Source organism: Cervus elaphus, chromosome 7, assembly GCF_910594005.1.
Source record: "Cervus elaphus chromosome 7, mCerEla1.1, whole genome shotgun sequence".
NCBI lineage: Eukaryota > Metazoa > Chordata > Mammalia > Artiodactyla > Cervidae > Cervus > Cervus elaphus.
The window spans coordinates 13,965,829-13,985,168 of NC_057821.1; the positions used below are offsets into that span (position 1 = coordinate 13,965,829).

The window sequence follows — 19,340 nt, forward strand, 5'->3', positions numbered from 1 at the left end:
CCCCTTTTCCTCCCGCCCTCAGTCTTTCCCAGCATCTGGGTCTTTTCCAGTGAGTCTGCTTTTCACATCAGGTGACCAGAGTATTGGAGCTTCAGCTTCAGCATCAGTCCTTCTAATCAGTTCTCAGGGTTGATTTCCTTTAGGTTTAACTGGTTGGATCTCCTGCAGTCCAAGGGACTCTCAAGCGTCTTCTCCAACACCATAGCTCAAAAAGTATCAATTCTTCAGTGTTCAGCCTTCTTTATGGTTCAGCTCTCACATTCATACAAAACTACTGGAAAGTCTCATTAACCACCTTTAAAGGTGGCCGTTTTGTTTTAGTATTCACTGCAGCATGCAGTCATCTGTATCAGCCTAAGAGTGGTGCTTCTCTCAAAGCTTTGTACTTTGAAAATCCCTCTGATATCTACCTCTCCGTGGATTTTTGTCCAGTTGCTTCAATGTCCTCTCTGCATATAGATTGCTTTTTGTCTTACCACAAAGCAATCTCCATGTGACAGAATTCATGGATTTCAGTGGCTCATGGGCTTCAATACTTACATGTTCAGTAAGTTCAGCACTACTAGTGTTACTGAACTGAATCTACCTGCCTTCCGGGTAGTAAAGCCAATTTACTGACCCAAGTTGTGGTGAAGGAAAGTACAATGTTTACGCATTGTGCTAAGCCACTTCAGTCGTGTCCAACTCTATGTGACCCTGTCCAACTCTTTGCAACCCTGCCAGGCTCTTCTGTCCGTAGAATTTTCCAGGCAAGAATACTGGAGTGGGTGGCCATGCCCTTCTTTAGGGGATCTTCCCAACTCAGGGATTGAACCTGCATCTCTTATATCTTCTGCATTGTCAGTTAGGTTCTTTACCACTAGCACCACCTGGAAAGCCCACAGTGTTTATTGCAGGTGCCATATAATCTGCAGAATAGGCAGTTCATGCTCAAAAGACTTTGAGGAATGTATTTTTAAAGACAGCATTTGGAGTGAAATTGCAGGGTGCATGACTTTCTTCTGATTGGTTGATAGTGAAGTAAAAGGGTAGTATTTCAGGACTCTGAATCATCAGCCTTTTGGTTCCAGCCAGTCTAGGGTCTCCATACTTGTGGACTACATGTAGTCATACACCCTCCATCTGGGCAAGGGTCTTAGCTGGTTCCTAACATCTCAAAGATAGTCATCAGACTGTTATATATATTCCTTAAGGAGGAACTAAGACTGTTCTGTTTTTTGACTTTATCATGTGCATGTGGGATCTTAGTTCCCCAAGCAGAGATCAAACCCATGCCCTCTGCAGTGGGAGTCTCAACCACTGGACTGCTGGGGAAGTCCTGAGGAGAAGTTAGGATTGTTGTTGAAGCTATCATTACTTTTCTTTCTCAACTGCTCTTCCTTTGTTTCTGTATTCCCTCACTTCCCTAATTAGTAACTGCTTGAGTTTGCCTTTTGGAAATATCAATAACCTCAGATATGCAGATGACACCACCCTTATGGCAGAAAGTGAAGAGGAACTAAAGAGCCTCTTGATGAAAGTGAAAGAGGAGAGTGAAAAAGTTGGCTTAAAGCTCAACATTCAGAAAACTAAGATCATGGCATCTGGTCCCATCACCTCTTGGGAAATAGATGGGGAGACAGTGGAAACAGTGTCAGACTATTTTTGGGGGGCTCCAAAATCACTGCAAATGGTGACTGCAGCCATGAAATTAAAAGACGCTTACTCCTTGGAAGGAAAGTTATGACCAACCTAGATAGCATATTAAAAAGCAGAGACATTACTTTGCCAACAAAGGTCCGTCTGGTCAAGGCTATGGTTTTTCTAGTAGTCATACATGGATGTGAGAGTTGGACTGTGAAGAAAGCTGAGTGCTGAAGAATTGCTGCTTTTGAACTGTGGTGTTGGAGAAGACTCTTGAGAGTCCCTTGGACTGCAAGGAGATCCAACCAGTCCATCCTGAAGGAGATCAGTCCTGGGTGTTCATTGGAAGGACTGAGGCTGAAGCTGAAACTCCAATACTTTGGCCACCTCATGCAAAGAGTTGACTCATTGGAAAAGACCCTGATGCTGGGAGGGATTGGGGGCAGGAGGAGAAGAGGACAACAGAGGATGAGATGGCTGGATGGCATCACCGACTTGATGGGCATGAGTTTGAGTAAACTCCAGGAGCTTGTGATGGACAGGGAGGCCTGGCGTGCTGCGATTCATTGGGTTGCAAAGAGTCGGACACGACTGAGTGACTGAACTGAACTGAACTGAGTCTGCCTTTTGGAACTCAGGGATGGCCTAAGAGACTAAAGCATTTTTCTACAAACAAGAAATGGGAAACACAGAGGGGCTTTTGTACCTTGGATGGCCCCATTTGGTTTCACCCAGGCAAACTCCTCTTACTCTCTTGGTCCCAGATCCAAATACCCAAGGAAGAAACTCATTGGTCTTGCTTTGATCATGTGATCCTTTCTGGGCCAATCAATGAACTGTTGCTGTGTAAATGGGTTCATAGCAAGAACCACATATATGGAGCCTAGAGTTGGGGGCATGTCTTAGAAGGGGATACTCTTCCTAGAAGAAGGGCAATTCCCATTGAAGTTACCATTTCAAATTTACCTCAAAACAATGCTGTTGTCTAGGACATTGGTGTAAGAACAGAAATAAGAAAATAATTCAATTTTGTCTCCTTTGGGAGAGATTATAACTTTAAATAAATACATAAGGCAAGAACAGTGCTACCACCTAGTATTATTGCATAGTATCATACTACTTTGCTTGGCAATTTGGTGATTCCATTTCTTGGTACTTCTTTAGTTTTTCCAGCAATTGTTCAATCTTCTATTGGTTGCTTTGTTAGGAAACACATTAGATTTAATTTTAACATGGAAGGAACCAATGATGTTTATAAAAAACTCTTTGTTCATGTTTTTAAGGAATGTTAAGAAGCATCATTCTGTTCACTGATTTGGGTTAAAAACTCCCCAAATAGCTGTAAAATGAAACTATTATGTAGACAGAATGACATATTACTCTAGTCTCAACTAGAGATGTTTTATTTGAATAATAGATAATCATAAAATGCTCAAGGTACACAAAATTCTGAAAAATCCTGGGATTCAAGTGCCTCGTTTTACAGCTGAGGAAACTAAGGTCTGGAGATAAGGCCAGAGAACTAGTTGGTGGCAGATAATTCCGGACTTAATCTCAGGGCTCCCAAATCCCTTGTCAGCGTTCTTTCTTTCATTCCCTCTCACTGCCTTTAGTGGATGAATTAGCAAGTTACCTGACAGCAACTTGAGGGATGGGAACAAATCAAATAGGTTTTCATAGAAAAAAAAAAAAAAGGAAAACTTCTCACTATGGAACCTGTCAGGCTCTCTGTTGAGAAATTCAGAGAAGATAAATTCTGCACAAAAGCACTGGGTGCCTGGGAAAGAAGCAGTAAACAGATAGGTTTAGCATGAGAAAAATCCTACTAGGAGCTTGGGTGAAGGAGAGGAAGAATGGATTTGAAAATAAAATCCAAGCATGAATGAAAGAGGACAAATAAAATATAAACTTACAAATAAAAATGGGGCTTCCCTGGCAGCTCTGCGGTGAAGAATCTGCCTGCAGTGCAGGAGACACATGATGAGGTTTCGATCCCTGAATCGGTAAGACCCCTGTAGGAGAGCATGGTAACCCATTCCAGTATTCTTGCCTGGAGAATCCCATGGACAGAGGCGCCTGGTGGGCTATAGTCCATAGGGTCACAAAGAGTCAGACACAACTGAAGTGACTGAACATGCAAGCAAACAAAAATAAGAATGAGAAAATGAGTAAAAGTATATACAAATGAAAAAAGTAATAAGATAATAATATGTAGTTACGGGAAAAAAAAAGTTTAAAAATCTCATTAAAGTAGAAAAAGAAAATTTATGAAAGTTTCTTGGAAAAAGTTGAAAAACCTGAATGGACCAATAATTAAGATGAGGAAAATTAGAAGTTTTAAAATTATTACCTCAGCAAAGACTCTGAACTTGAATGGTTTTTTGGTAGGTCCTTTAAAACTTTGCTATATTCCTTTTCACAACATAGGAAAATAGGATGCATTTTCCTCTGTATTTTAAGGGAATAGCATTATCTTGATATCAGAAACAGACCAAGATAGTTACTGTATCAAAGAAAGAAAACCACAGATTGATCCTACTTATTAATATAAATGTAAAGGTGTTGGAGAAGACCCTTGGACTGCAAGGAGATCCAACCAGTCCATCCTAAAGGAGATCAGTCCTGGCTGTTCATTATAAGGACTGAGGCTGAAGCTGAAACTCCAATACTTTGGCCACCTCATGTGAAGAGTTGACTCATTGGAAAAGACCCTGGTGCTCGGAGGGATTGGGGGCAGGAAGAGAAGGGGACGACAGAGGATGAGATGGCTGGATGGCATCACCGACTCGATGGACATGAGTTTGAGTAAACTCTGGGAGTTTGTGATGGACCCGAGGCCTGGCGTGTTGCGATTCATGGGGTCGCAAAGAGTTGGACACGACTGAGCGACTGAACTGACTGAAGGACCTTAATCTAAGTGCAAGCAGGAAGAATTCAGCATAATATTTTAAAAATGCAAAAAATAGCAACATGCCTTGATCAAGTAGGATGCATGGGCAAATCTGAGAAAGAAACAGTATTAAGAAATCTCATCACAACAAGTGAGAGACTTTTTCCTTATGCTGTCATATTATTACCTTGATAATTGCTAAAAAGGCATTTTATAAAAATTCAGCATTTGTATTTGGCTTTGAAAAATGGGAACAGAAGAATATTGTATCAATATGATAGTGAATATGAACTTCAAACAGCTTCATGCTTTCTGATGAACAACTAGAGACATGATGCCCATTAAAGTCAGGAACAAGATAAAGATGTCTGCTATCACCACTCTCATTTAGTATTACTGTGGAGGATATAGCTAATGTTTTGTAAGAATCATAAATAAAAGATATAACTACTGGAAAAGAGGGACAAAAGCCACCATTATTCTCAGATAGTGTAATTGTCTAACTAAAGAACACAAATGAATCAACTGAAAAGCTATTAGATTTAACAGGGTATTTTAGTAAGGTGGCTGGTCACAAAAATAAATATATATTTAAAAATCAATGAAACATTCTTCTAAAATAAAATGTAAAAATCCCATTCAGTATCTCAATAAAAATAAAACTGAGAAATAATCTTTAGAATACCTATTAGAAGAAAACTATAAAACTTTCTTAAAGACATGAAAGTAGGATAGATTAAATGGAGAGTTAAAGCATATTCCCATTATAAAGATTCAATATTGTAAAGATGTCAATAGTCTCTAAATTAATCTATAAATTGAACACAAGTCTAATTGAAATTCCAACATCATTTTTCCCCTAATTGGATAGTAGAGGGATCTTAGATCATCTAGAGTAATAAATGGACAACAATAGCCAAGACAGCTTGAAAAAGGAAAAAGAATAATGTGGAGAACAAGCCCAATCAGATTTCTAAACTTTATCAAATTGCAATAATTTAATCAGTGAGGAACTGGCTCAGAGTAGATAAACAGATCAATAGAGCAAAATGAAAGGGCCCAAATTAGACTCTAGTATATACAATAGCTTAGCCTGTGATGAGATTCACATTTCAAATCAGTGGAAGAAAAATGGGTTAGTCAATAAACAGTGTTGCCATAGCAGGTTAACTTTAGAAGAAAGCAAGAATTTTACCTCAGATTAAACTCTAAAGTACATTCTAGGTTGATTAAGGTTTTAAAAGGTTTTAAAAACTATAAAAGAATATATTGATACTACTGAGTGGCTAAGATTTCTTTAACCATAATACCAGAATCCAAAACCAGAGGAAAAGAAGTTTGGATGAAGTTTTAAAACTTTGGTGTGTCAAAAGTGCCACAAGTAAAATTAAAACACAAATTGCCGTTGAATCCAAAGTCATGTGCCTGATGCACAGTGAGGCCAAACAAACTGAAAGGTCAGAGTTTGGAGCAGAGGAAGGTTAATTGCAAGGACCAAACAAGGAGTATGGGTAGCTTATGCTCAAAAGACCCAAACTTCCTGATGGTTTTCAGAGAAGAGTTTTTAAAAGCAAAATTTGGGGTGAGGGCTGCAGGACGTAGGACTTTGTTCTGATTGGTTGGTGGTGAGGTAACAGGGTGGTGCTCCAGGAACAATATGTTCAGCCTGAAGTTAGCATCCTCTGCTTAGGTGGGGGTAATAGTTCCTGTAAGAAAAACTCCAAGATATATCGTTATGTATATCCCTTACGACTCTTTATCTCTGAGCTATAGTTTACTACTTTTGGCCGCTCTGGATCTTTGTTGCTGTATGTGGGCTGTCTCTAGTTATGGCGAGTGAGGGTTACTCTCTAGTTGCAATGCACTGGCTTCCCATTGTCATGGCTTCTCTGGTTGCGGAGCATGGACTCTAGGGTGTGCAGACTTCAGCAGTTGCAGCATACAGGCTCAGTAGTTGTGGCGCTACAGGCTTACTTGCCCTGCAGCATGTGGGTTCTTCCCAGATATCAGGGATTGAATCCATGTCCCCAGCATTAGCAGGCAGATTCTTAACCACTGGACCACTAGGGAAGTCCTGCACTGTTTCAGACTGCTTTTCTTTTGTTTCTGCATTTCCTCACTTCCCTAATCAGTAACTGTTTGAATTTGCGTTTTGGAACTCAGGGAAGGTCTGGAAGGCTGAAGCCTTTTTCTTACAGACAAGAAATGGGGGACTAGGAGAGACTTTTGTATCTGGGAGGGCTCCACAGGGCCCTGCCTAGTTTCCAAAGAAAAGGTGGAAGTGTGGGTTGGGAATTGCAACATCCTATTTCAGCTGGAGACACTGGCAGTCCTTTTCCATGAATCTTTAAAATGTTTGAGTGCTTTTTCCCAACTATTCTACACATACAAATTTATCATAAAAACAAACTGAGAGATGCACATTAAGATTCATTTACAAGGATGTTAAGTCTAGTGCTATTTATAATATTAAAAAATTAGAAATCTCTCAAATATACAAAAGGATAGTGGCTAACTTGACAAGAATGCATTAATATGATGGAACATTGTGCTACCATTAAAAACTGTTTATCAGTAATGCTTAATGACAATAAAATACAACATACTGTTAAGAAGTAGATATATAAAATGACATGTATATGTATTATTGTACATATATATATAATTTTTAATATGGATAGGTCTGTAATCTCTTACTCAAAGCCCTTGCAGTCAGATACACTGCAGAAATTAGAATTGTCCAGCTTTTAGAAAGGTAATATTTCATGTATTATATAATACATTGCAGATGAAAGTATTAATATTTATAAAGATAGGGATAAATAAAGACTATAAATAGGCTCATATCCATTCAGGTCAGCTTTTACCACCAAAGTGATTTTGTGGCAAAGCTGTCAGTTTTCAGAGTGCTTTGAATTTTGAAATGAGGGTAAGTGATTGTGGATTGTGCACTGAGAAGATTAGAATGTAGATCTCTCTGGAAGGATATTGGTGATTTTTGTTTTCTTCTTTGTAGTCTCCTGTATTTTACAAAGCTTTCACTATAAACCTATATTGTTTAATTTGATTTTTTAAAAATTTTAAAAAGAGGAGATGTGGAAGACACTCAAGTTCAATTTTGGGAAGAAATAGAAAAGCAGTTGAAATCTTACTAAAGGTCTTTCAAATGTAACCAAGCAGCAAAAAAAGGGGGAAAAAAAAAAGTCCGCAAACCAGAAAACCAAAACATCCCATACCACCAAAGGACAATTATGCTGCAATACCTGCAAAAACAATTTCCACAACATCCTCTGAATCCTTCCTTCTCTTGGCAGTCCCCATCATGATGTCCTGGCAGCTTTCCCTACTCTCTCTGGAAATTCAGTCTGCACTGCCTCTTCTCTCACTGGTCTTTGTCTTTTGAACTTCCTCAAGTGCAAAGCTTCCTCACTATTCCAGTGTCAATCAATCTAGTTTTTCCACACTATTCAGAAATTTATCAAATATTTATCACCTATTTTAAAAATGAAGAAAGATTGCAGATCAATAACTGAAGCTTCCACTTTAAGAAACCAAGGAAAGAAGAGCAAACTAAACCCGAAGCAATCAAAAGGAAGGAAATAATACATATTTGAATGAAAAAAAATGCAAGAGAGGATTGAAAAACAACAAAGAATCAATCAACCAAGTGTATCTTCTTTGAAAAGATCAACAAAATTGACAAACTTTTGTCCTAGCCAACCAAGAATAAAGGAGAGAAGACTTAAGATAATTAAAATCAGGAATGAAAGAGGGATGTCAATGAAAATAATCAATGAACAAACTATAATAGGAATCGAAAAGAATTTTATTTGAGCCAAACTGAGGACTGGCAGCTCTCAGATAAGTCAGAGGAGCTGCTGCAGAGAAGCATGGGTTTCGGCATAGTTTCATATCTTGTCAGAACAAAGAACATCAAACAAGTCAGGATACATTCCTTCAAAGTTTCAAGAAAAACAGGTTAGCAAGTACATAGCAAGTCAGTATACCTCGACACCTGGAAAGGAAGCCTCATCATTGAAGAAGTACTGGCACTGACATCTCAGGAAGGGAAGAATTTATAAAATTTTTATTTTTAACACATTCTTTAATTCTGGTCAATGTACCCTTTTCTCTGACAGTTAGAGCTGATGTACAATGTATGTTTGATAGGCCACAAACAGGCTGTTTTAGTAGCATAAAGTTCAAGTAAACTCATGTATAAGTCAGAATGACTTTCCCATATCTCAATATGTAAAATTTTCTTTTATCAGGGGACATTGCTATTGACTTGAAAAAATAGAAAAGATCATACAGAATACTATGAACAATAATGCCAACAAATTAGATAACCTAGGTGAAATGGGCAAATTAGCAGAAAGAGAAAACTACTGAAATTGACTAAGGAAGAAATAGAAAACCCGAATAGAACTTTAAGAAGTAAAAAGATTGATTTGTAGGAAATCCAGGACTAGATGCCTTCACATTCTACCAAATGTTTAATGAATAACACCAGTTCTTCCCAAAAAATAAAAGAGGAGAGATTACTTTCCAACTCATTCTATGAGACCATATTACTACCAAATCTAGACAAAGACAGTAGAAGGAAGCCAATATCCTGCTGAATATAAAAGCAAAAGTTCTCAACAAAATGCTATTGAATTCAGCACCACATAAAATGAATTCTACACCATGACCAAGTGGATTTACCCCAAGAATGCAAGGTTGGTTCAACATATGAAAATTAATCAATGTAATACCCCATATTAATAGAATAAAGAACAGAAATCACACGGTTATCTCAATTGTTGCAGAAAAAGCATTGGAAAAACCCCAACATTCTTTCATGATGAAAGCCCTCAACAAACTAGGAATAAAAGGGAACTTCTTCAACCTGGTGAGGGGGCACCTATAGAAACCCACAGCTAACATCATACTTAATGCTGAAAGATCAGATATTTTCCCAAAAACATCAGGAGCAAGAGAAGAAAGTCTACTTGCACTTCTGCTCAGCACTGTATTAGAAGTTTTAGTCAGACCAAAACAAGAAATAAATGGCATTCACACTGGAAAAGAAGTAAAATCACCTCAGATGACATGAGGGAGGAGGCCCGCGCAGTTGGAGAAGAGTGAATGAATGGTGGTGGGATCCTAAAAAGTGTGTGTGTGTGTTTGTGTGTGTGTGTGTAGATTGCAGGATCAATGGGACCCATTTGTGTAGGGTCATAGAGGTCGGAATTTGAATTGGTTTCTGGATTTTGGACAGAATGAAATGAGAAGCCGTCGGATGTTTCTGAGCAGTGGGTGGACATAATCTGATTCAGGATTCAATCAAATACTCTGTCTGCTGCGGGAAGAATAGCTAGTAGGGGAAAGAGTGGAAGAGAGGTCACCAGTTAGTAGGCTCCTGCAAGAATACAGGCATGAGGTGATGGACTAGGGGAATGAGAGTGTAGGCATCCAGAAGGGGTCACATTCAGACTCTGGGTTTGCTTTGAAGGGATGCCTTTAAGTATCTTCTTGACCTCTTACCCAGGTCGAGATAAGAAACTCAGGCTACCCCTGAACAAAAACCAGTTCTTCCTTTTAAACAGTGTATCTCAGAAGAGTTGGAAGGGCAGAGGAGATAGATTATGGCTCACGCTCGTATGTCAATACTTACTGTCCGTATCACACCGTCCTCCATTGGCCTACCTAACGCTTGTGGGTTCTTCCAGAACAAGAGAGACTAGTGTCTCTTTGTACAATTCAGAGGCTCCTCCCATTCCAGTTCCACTTTCCCTTTCTTCTTTTATAGGGTTTGTGGGTTCTTCTCAGATGCCCTGGGAACAGTGCCTAGTTCCCCTTGAGCAGGAGAGATTCATGAGGGCTTTGCTGGGAGAATCCAGCTATGTTCAGTGACCTGTGGACAGTTGCAGTTCCTGGTTCTTCAAGCAGCGCTCCGCCAGTCCTCTCTCAGACACACACTGCCGAGTTCCACCTTGTGACCCTGAGTCCACAAATAATTCTAACGCTACACCCTACCAGTACTCATGGAATCTCTGGCCATTAACCCCATGGTGCTGTGTTTTAAATGGTGTGCCCTGGCAGCTTCTTCCCTGGCTCCTGACATACTTCTGTCTCCAGCCTATGAATTTCTCTCATTCTCTGTAGCTTCTACAAGCAGTTTCCAAATCAGCCTCATTGTTTGCCCAACCACAGCAGCCCATCTTTCTGAGGATTCAGGCTGATCCCAGTAGAGTAAGTCAAAAGCATGCATTGCTTCATAGCGTCTCCACTGACTTCCTTCCCCTGTGCCTCTAGAGATCTAGCCTCTAAAAGAAGACCTGGGTCCACAGAAGCTTACTTCAAAGTTAATTTCTAATTCCAGTTTCCCAAGTATGATTCAGAGACTTCTACAGTTTAGTGAATTCATAGGACAGGCACAAGTGTGGTTCTCCTCCTAGGACATCAAATTCACTAATGAGCCTGAATAGTGTATATTCTGCTGAATTATTATCACATCTCTAATCTTGGAGTGGTTTCCACTTTTTCTTCAGGTTCCTTTTTCTCAGTTCCAAGAGGATTTGATCCTGAGGAGCAGTTACCTCTGAATATAGTCCTCATGGGGATGAATTGCTACAAGTTCCATCTCAGAAAATGGACAAATAGGCAAACAAAACCCGAACAGACAGACAGACAAAACACTGCAAGCTTGACATCACAAAAGAATAAAAAGATTGGTATCCAATCTTTACCGAAACATCTGCTAAAACACCAAAAAATTATTCTAGTCAAGACATAGAGCAAAACTAAAAAATCCTCTTTCCTTCTAAATACCTGTGATAGCATTGCAGCTGCCTGTCCCCATCAGTCTGTCTGCTCATTATCTCCAGAGACCCCAGAACTCTTTAACAGCTCTGCCTCGTGCCTTTTGTCTCTCTCTCCTTGTCCTTCCCTTGCCACGTCGTGCTTCCGGGCTGCTCCACTCCTTTCTCTCATCAACACAACCAAAAGCCAGACTTATTTGAATAACAGAATTTCCTTAGAAGCCATAGAGGGAGGGAGGCTATGACAATTCAGAAATTAATTTTTCATCCCAATCCTGTTATAAAATTTACATTTTATCACAGTGATCCTTCTGTGTTACAGAATGCAGAACTATCTCAATGGGCCAAGGACAAGAAGTACATGCTCGAAAGCTGATTCAGATGTCAATGCAGCAGGTATGTAGCAATGGAAACTCCTCTTCATGCAACATTCTTGATACGATTCCTCTGGCCATCTGGTCTACCTAGCACCACCTCCGTGATGGGTAGAGTGTTATTCCTGTGATGCTCAATTTTCCATTTTCATTTATGCATATAGAGTAGACTTTGATTACTTAAGGATTTTGAACCTCCAGCTAGTTGGCTCCTGACATCCCCACAAAATACTTATTCCATTTTCTAGAGCATATGCTCCACTTATATTTTCACTAAATATTTTTTGGTAATTTGGCAGACACACTTTCTAGTTCATAAAGAATGCAGCTCTAGCAGTCTTAGAATGTCATGATCAATATTAATAGATAGTGCTTAAGAAGTGACAGATTGAGACAGTCAAATTTCAATTTTCGGTTAAAGTGAGCCTTTCATTTTTCATTAGTGGGTAGTTTCAGGCAAATAAGAAATATTTGAGGGTGTTATGTTTAAATATTGATAACAATTTTTACTGAAAATTGCAAGCTGGATGGAATGTTGAGAAATATTTTTCATCACACCTAATAAATACACAGGACATTAATTTTCTAGAAAAGCTTGGTTGATAGCAGTTTCAGCAGCAATAAGAAATTGCACCATTTATAAAAATAAAATAAGATCTTGGTTTATTTTTAAGCTTTTGATCTTATAATGTCCCTATCAACTTTTCCCTGGGAATTAATGACTGGAGAGGGTTAATGGGCTAAAACTCTGGGTCATCAAGTTTTCAGGCTAACCATTAATTCTCAAGTGCCCTAAGCCTTAATCTTTATCAGTTAATTAAATTCAATAATATATGGTATTTAATTTATATATACCAAAGCTATTATATATAATTATTTTTACTCAGATAAAATGATTCAGTCTGTTGAATGATCTGACTATTTGACTTTGGGCCTTAAATAATTTCTTTAGTTTCCATGAGTGAGAAGCTTTTAAATTTGAATACAGCATTCACATTAACTTTCTTTGGAATATTAGTTTTTTTAAATAACTTCTGTGTTCTGCATCTCAAGGTGGGATAAATATTGATAATATTGGCATCATAAAAAAAAACAAACAGAATTTCCCTGGCTGTCTAGTGGTTAAGATTCCGAGCTTCCAATGCAGGGGGTGTGCGTTCGATCCCTGGTTGAGGAACTAAGACCCCACATGCCATGTGGCATAGGCAAAAACAAAACAAAACAAATAACAACAATAACACCAACAATAAGCATGAACAGGTACAACCACATTATCACTTGAAAGATTTAGGATAAAGCTGACATTGTGGAATTCAGAGCAGGGAATCAGAGAGTAACTGGATCCACAAGGACCCAGAGTTCTGACCATGAAGTTCGTCTTCTTGACAGTCTGGTTGTCTAGACCAAAAAGTCCCCTTTGCTGTTTAAGCCAATCTGAGTTGTATTTTCTCTTGCAGTATAAGGCATAATATATATGCCTTACCATATGTATACTGAGCTCAATAACTTGTAGCTGTATTTACTTGATCTTGTTGCATAAAGTATATCAAATCATCAGCTGGCTAGTAAACTATGTTCTTATAGAACTGTGATGGTTATGTGACATGTTAAGATTTTATCAATATTTAGGTAGTGCTTAATAAACTTTGTGGTTTCAGGAACATCTGGGAGGAGTGATGACAAAGAATAAGATTTAGTATTGGGGTGGGAGGCGGAGGGAGGCTCAAGAGGGAGGGGACGTATGTATACCTATGGCTGACACATGTTGATGGATGGCAGAGACCAACACAACGTTGTCAAGCGATTATCCTTCCATTAAAAACAAATAAATTTTTTAAAAGGATTTAGTATTATGGTAGCAGGCATGCTCAGTCACTCAGTTGTGTCCAACTCTGCGACAACATGGACTGTAGCCCACCAGGCTCCTCTGTAGATAGGATTTTCCAGGCAAGAATACTGGTAGCAAATGTCACCAAATGTATTGCCTCTGGTGAAGTAAAATTTGTATTTCAAGGCAGCAGAAGAAAACTGTAGCGTAAAATTGGCTCTCTCTGCTCGTCTGGGCCTCCTGCGTCCCCTCTGCAGTGTGTGTCTGCGTTATGCATCAACCAGACCTCCTCAGAGGTGGGAATGCCCGCTCCAACGCAAAGATCAGGTTGTTTCCCATCCCCCCCCCCCCCCCCCCCGCCGTTTCTTTGACACTAACAATGTAGCTTCTTAAAGATTAGCATGGTGACTTGTTGCTGTCTTTGTAGATGCTTATCTGGACTGTGTATCTCTGGTGAACTTCATGTGAAATGTCAGCATGTCATTTTGATGTATGATCCTTTGTCTTGAAAATGTGTATGACTGTGCCTTTGACTTCTAATAGGTGGGACAGTCAGAGCCTCTGAGTCTATCTCCCAGGCTATAATCCTCAGTTTGGCTCTAATAAAATTCTCTGTTTTCTTCCTAACTTGACTGTTGATGAATTTTCGTCAACTCCTCCAACTTTCATGAGGTTATGTGCATCTCTTAGCGACAATGGATGGCTTGGCTTTGGCGTGAGTCCCTTCTGATTTACCTTAGGCGGGACAAGTTACAAATTCCAAAATACCCATTCTCACCATTAGATGGTGCACACACTGTACTTAATAAAGTCTGACTTCGTTTTAATTTCTGTTCCCTTCTGAACCAGGGGTGACAGAGTAACATTCATTTTGAAATCGCTTGATTCCAAGTAACCAGCTTTACCAGAAGCAGGAAAAAAAAAAACGTTTGTAATAATTCTATTAACATATGTGTGCTTAAAACAGAGTATTCACATGCCCCGAGCAAAAGTTTAAAAAATATTTGTATGTACACTTGTTTTATTAAAATCATAGCAAAAAAGTTATGAGGAATTAACATGAAGTCATTTTGAATACAGGGTGGCTGGGTGTTGCTGCAGAATTGTCACCTTGGCCTGGAATTCATGGAAGAATTGCTGGAGACTTTAACCATCACAGAGACCATCGATGATACTTTCCGAGTGTGGATAACTACCGAGCCGCACGTTCGTTTTCCCATTACATTGCTTCAGGTTTGTTACCATGAGATGAGTGTCTTTTCCTTAAGAGTTACACAAATGAAGATGACACTTCTGTCATTACTGAAAGATGGCAAACGTAACAGGCTTTTTTTGGGCAAGTCCGCATTGTAAAACCTTAATGCCATTATCGTCAAAACCTTGAGCTATAATCATCAAGGTTATATAGTAAATATTCCCACAGGAGAGTTATAAGACGTGGTATTAATTTATTGGGTTTTAGCTCTAATCAGTGTAGCTAGTTTACACGGTGCCTTTTTATGTACCACAAGCATATTGTTGTCTGATGTATTGTCATTTCTATTTTATCCTTCATGGTAATTTATAGAAACAAAAGCACTGTTTACCTTTTTTTTTTCCACTGTTTTTTATGACAGACTTCTCTCAAATTCACTAATGAGCCACCCCAAGGCGTTCGCGCAGGTCTGAAAAGAACATTTGCTGGAATTAATCAAGACCTTCTGGATATCAGTAATTTACCCATGTGGAAGCCAATGCTTTACACTGTAGCGTTTTTACACTCCACTGTGCAGGTAACTTCTAGGAACCGTTTGCACTTTTAGAAGATGCTAATGATGCTGGGAGGGATTGGGGGCAGGAGGAGCAGGGGACGACAGAGGATGAGATGGCTGGATGGCATCACCGACTTGATGGACATGAGTTTGAGTAAACTCCGGGAGTTGGTGATGGACAGGGAGGCCTGGTGTGCTGCGATTCATGGGGTCACAAAGAGTCGGACACGGCTGAGCGACTGAACTGAACTGAATGATGTGTTTGCCCCCCCGGCTCCACTCCCTAGTGTCCTCACCTCACTTTCTTTGTTCTTCATGGCACTTTTCTCCCCATCTGGCACAGGATGTGCATAATATTTGCTTATGTGTTTAATGCATCCTCCTGCCCCCATCCCCCATCTCGGCCCCTAGAGTGTGAGATTCTCCAGAGCAATCACTCTGTCCTTTTATAACTGCTCAGTCTCCACTTGTCACAGCAGCAGCTGCAGCAGTGCCAGAGCTCAATAAATGTTTGTGGGGTGAACCAACGAATTACTCTGATAGGAACTGGATCTTGAAAGTTGCGTATGCTGTCTGGCAGTGTTCTCTATACCATCTCATGTAATACTAACATTCACCTTTCAGGGTAGGATTTATCACCATCTGCAAAGTGAGGAAATTGAGACTCGGAGAGGTTAGGCAATGTTATATATACCATCTCATGTGATACTAATAACCACCTTTCAGGGTAGGATTTATCACCATCTGGAAAATGAGGAAATTGAGACTCAGAGAGGTTAAGGTCCTTCCTAAATGGTGAATCTAGGAGTCAGACCCCATGTTGCCTGCCTTGGATGCAAGTGTGTTTTGACCCTCCTCCCCACTGGGACAGTGGTGGTCATGGCGTTTGGCAGATGAGTCATAGGGGTCAGCTGTTGTCTTTAGATTGTTTCCGATTTGCTTGTACTGTGTGGCTACCCAGCAATGTCTCTAAGGGTTTTGTTTTTTCATTTGTTACCACTTTGTTCTATATTTGGATTTTGGATTTTGTTCTGTATTTGAAAGCTATATAATTTTTAAAATTAGTAATTTATTTGTTTTTGGCTGCACTGAATCTTCGTTGCCAAACACAGGCTTTTTCTAGTTGTGGTGAGTGGGAGTTCCTAGAGAGAGTTGTGGTGCACAGGCTTCTCTCTTTGTGACAGAGCGTGGGCCGTTTAGCTCGTGGGCTCCATAGTTGGTGGCGCTCTGGCTTAGTTGCCCTGTGGCATGTTGAATCTTCCTGGACCAGGGATTGAACCTGTGTCCCCTGCATTGCCAGGCATATTCTTAACCTCTGGACCACCAGGGAAGTCCAGGCTACGTAATTTTAATGTAGTTGATGTACTCCTGATTTCACAGAGAGATAAAGGGGCTCCTTGAACTCTTTGCTACATTTCTTCTTTTCCTGAAGTTGGAGTGAGGACAAAATAAATCAACTGGTTTGGAGTCATGGTTCAACTGTGCCCAGTGGCCCACAGAGCTTGACCTCATCTTTCCCTGTCCTGCCCAAAAATGGAGGGGAATTGGGTGCCCACCCCAGGAAATACTGGGCGTGTTTACCCGCAGGTTCCCTGTCGCAACTGGTATTTCTCTGCCCCCCACCCTGAGAAGTTAGAATCAGAATAAATGCTTTGTGGGTGGTTATTTTTACTAAGTCCCACTGTGGCCTCTGGATTGATTGTAAATTATGGCTTTTAAGTCACTGAAGCCGATTTCATACATTCTTATCTGGGAATTGTTGGGTTTGCTAGACCTTATCACACTCTAATACAAATATTGCTTTAACTCTGATATTTAATGCCCAATTCACAAACAGCAAATTTTATGATTCTTTTCCTAGTAATGATGATTCAACTTTTCCACCATGCTTATCATGGATAGACGATTGGGGGTATTTTCCATACAGTCAAGACAGCAATCTGTGTTTTTAGTGGCCATTATCCAAGTGCTAAAAAGAAGAAAAGGACTCTGGGCCAGTCATGGAGCCAAAGTGTACTTGCACTTAATGTGACTTGTATTTGGATTAAAACAAACAAACAAAATCTCCATTGCTAGGGCCATGAAGTTCACAGTGGCATGTCTATGAGAAAAAAAAAAAATTGTGAAGATCTCTTAAAATCTGATCATAGTGTATTAGAGCACTTCATAGAGAGTCAGGAGGCCTGGGCTTTAGACTTGTTGTGGCATCAGTTAGCTACATAAGGTCAGTCCAGTTTTGTCCCTTTCGGTGCCTCTGTTTCCCCATCTGTGTGTTTCAAGGTAGAAGGAAGTGATCTTTCAAGATTTTTCCCATTTCTAACATTCTGTTGTCCAGCTCTATGATTACACAAGAAGTGTGGATAATTCAAGCATTTCCCCCCACCCCACATCCTCCATTCTAGTTTCAATTAGAGAAATGTTTTAATGTTTTTCAGTTAGACAAAATGTCCTCTGTCACCCTCTTCTCCTCCTGCCCTCAGTCTTTCCCAGCATCAGGGTCTTTTCCAATGAGTTGGCTCTTCACATCAGGTGGCCAAAGTATTGGAGCTTCAGCTTCAGCATCAGTTCTTCCAATGAGTATTCAGGGTTGATTTCCTTTGGGATTGACTGGTTTGATCTCCTTTCTGTCCAAGGAACTCTCAAGAGTCTTCTCCAACACCACAGTTCCAAAGCATCAATTCTTTAGTGCTCAGTCTTCTTTATGGTCCAACTCTCACATCCATACAGAACTACTGGAAAAACCATAGCTTTGACGATATGGACCTTTGTTGGCAAAGTGATATCTTGGCTTTTTAATATGCTGTCTAGACCTGGGTTCAATCCCTGGGTTTGGAAGATCCCCTGGAGAAGGGAAAGGCTACCCTCTCCAGTATTCCATACAGTCCATGGATTCACAAAGGGTAGGACACGTCTGAGCGACTTTCACTTTCAGGTTTGTCGTAACTTTCCTTCCAAGAAGCAGGCATCTTTTAATTTCATGGCTGCAGTAACTGTCCACAGTGGTTTTGGAGCCCAAGAAAATAAAATCTGTCACTATTTGCATTCTTTCCCCATCTATTTGCCATGAAGTGATGGGACCAGATGTCTTGATCTTAGTTTTTTTAATGCTGAATTTTAAGCCAGCTTTTTCACTCTCCTCTTTTTCATCAAGAGGCTCTTTAGTTCCTCCTCACCTTCTGCCATTAGGGTGGTGTCATCTGCATATCTGAGATTATTGATATTTCTTCCAGCAAACTTGATTCCAGCTTGTGCTTCATCCAGCCTGGCATTTTGCATGATGTACTCTGCATTCAAGTCAAATAAGCAGGGTGAACAATATACAGCCTTGACATACTCCTTTCCCAATTTGGAACCAGTCTGTTGTTTCATGTCCAATTCTGTTACTCCTTGACCTGCATGCAAACATGTCAGGAGGCAGTTAAGGTGGTCTGGTATTTCCATCTCTTTAAGAGTTTTCCACAGTTTGTTGTCATCCACACTGTCAAAGGCGTTAGCATAGTCAATGAAGTGGAAGTAGATGTTTTTCTGGAATTCTCTTGCTTTTTCTATGATCCAGTAGATGTTGGCAATTTGATTGCTGGTTCCTCTGCCTTTTCTAAACCTAGCTTGAACATCTAGAAGTTCTTGGTTCACATACTGTTGAAGACTAGCTTGAAGGATTTTGAGCATTACTTTGCTAGCATGTGAAATAGTTGCAACTGTGTGATAGTTTGAACATTCTTTGACTTTGCCTTTCTTTGGGATTGGAATGAAAACTGCCCTTTTCCAGTCCTGTGGCCACTGCTGAGTTTTCTAAATTTGCTGGCATATTGAGTGCAGCAATATAACAGCATCATCTTTTAGGACTTGAAATAGCTCAGCTGAAAGATCATCACCTCCACTAGCTTTGTTGGTAGTGATGCTTCCTAAGGCCCACTTGACCTCACACTCCAAGATGTCTGACTCTAGGTGAGTGATCACACCATTGTGGTTATCCAGGTCATTAAGACCTTTTTTTGTATAGTTCTTCTGTGTATTCTTGCCACCTCTTCTTAATCTCTTCTCCTTCTGTTAGGTCCTTGCCGTTTC

General features: G+C 40.0%; 1 protein-coding gene across 2 annotated transcripts in view; it reads left to right on the top strand.

The window, feature by feature from the left end:
* DNAH8 (dynein axonemal heavy chain 8) overlaps window positions 1-19,340 on the top strand; it is a 311,786-nt gene that overhangs the window by 233,276 nt on the left and 59,170 nt on the right. For both annotated transcript variants that reach the window (XM_043907360.1, XM_043907362.1), the window contains 3 exons: window positions 11,642-11,715; window positions 14,602-14,754; window positions 15,138-15,293. In XM_043907360.1, coding sequence (XP_043763295.1) covers window positions 11,642-11,715; window positions 14,602-14,754; window positions 15,138-15,293 — 383 coding nt within the window. The remainder of the gene's footprint in view (window positions 1-11,641; window positions 11,716-14,601; window positions 14,755-15,137; window positions 15,294-19,340) is intronic.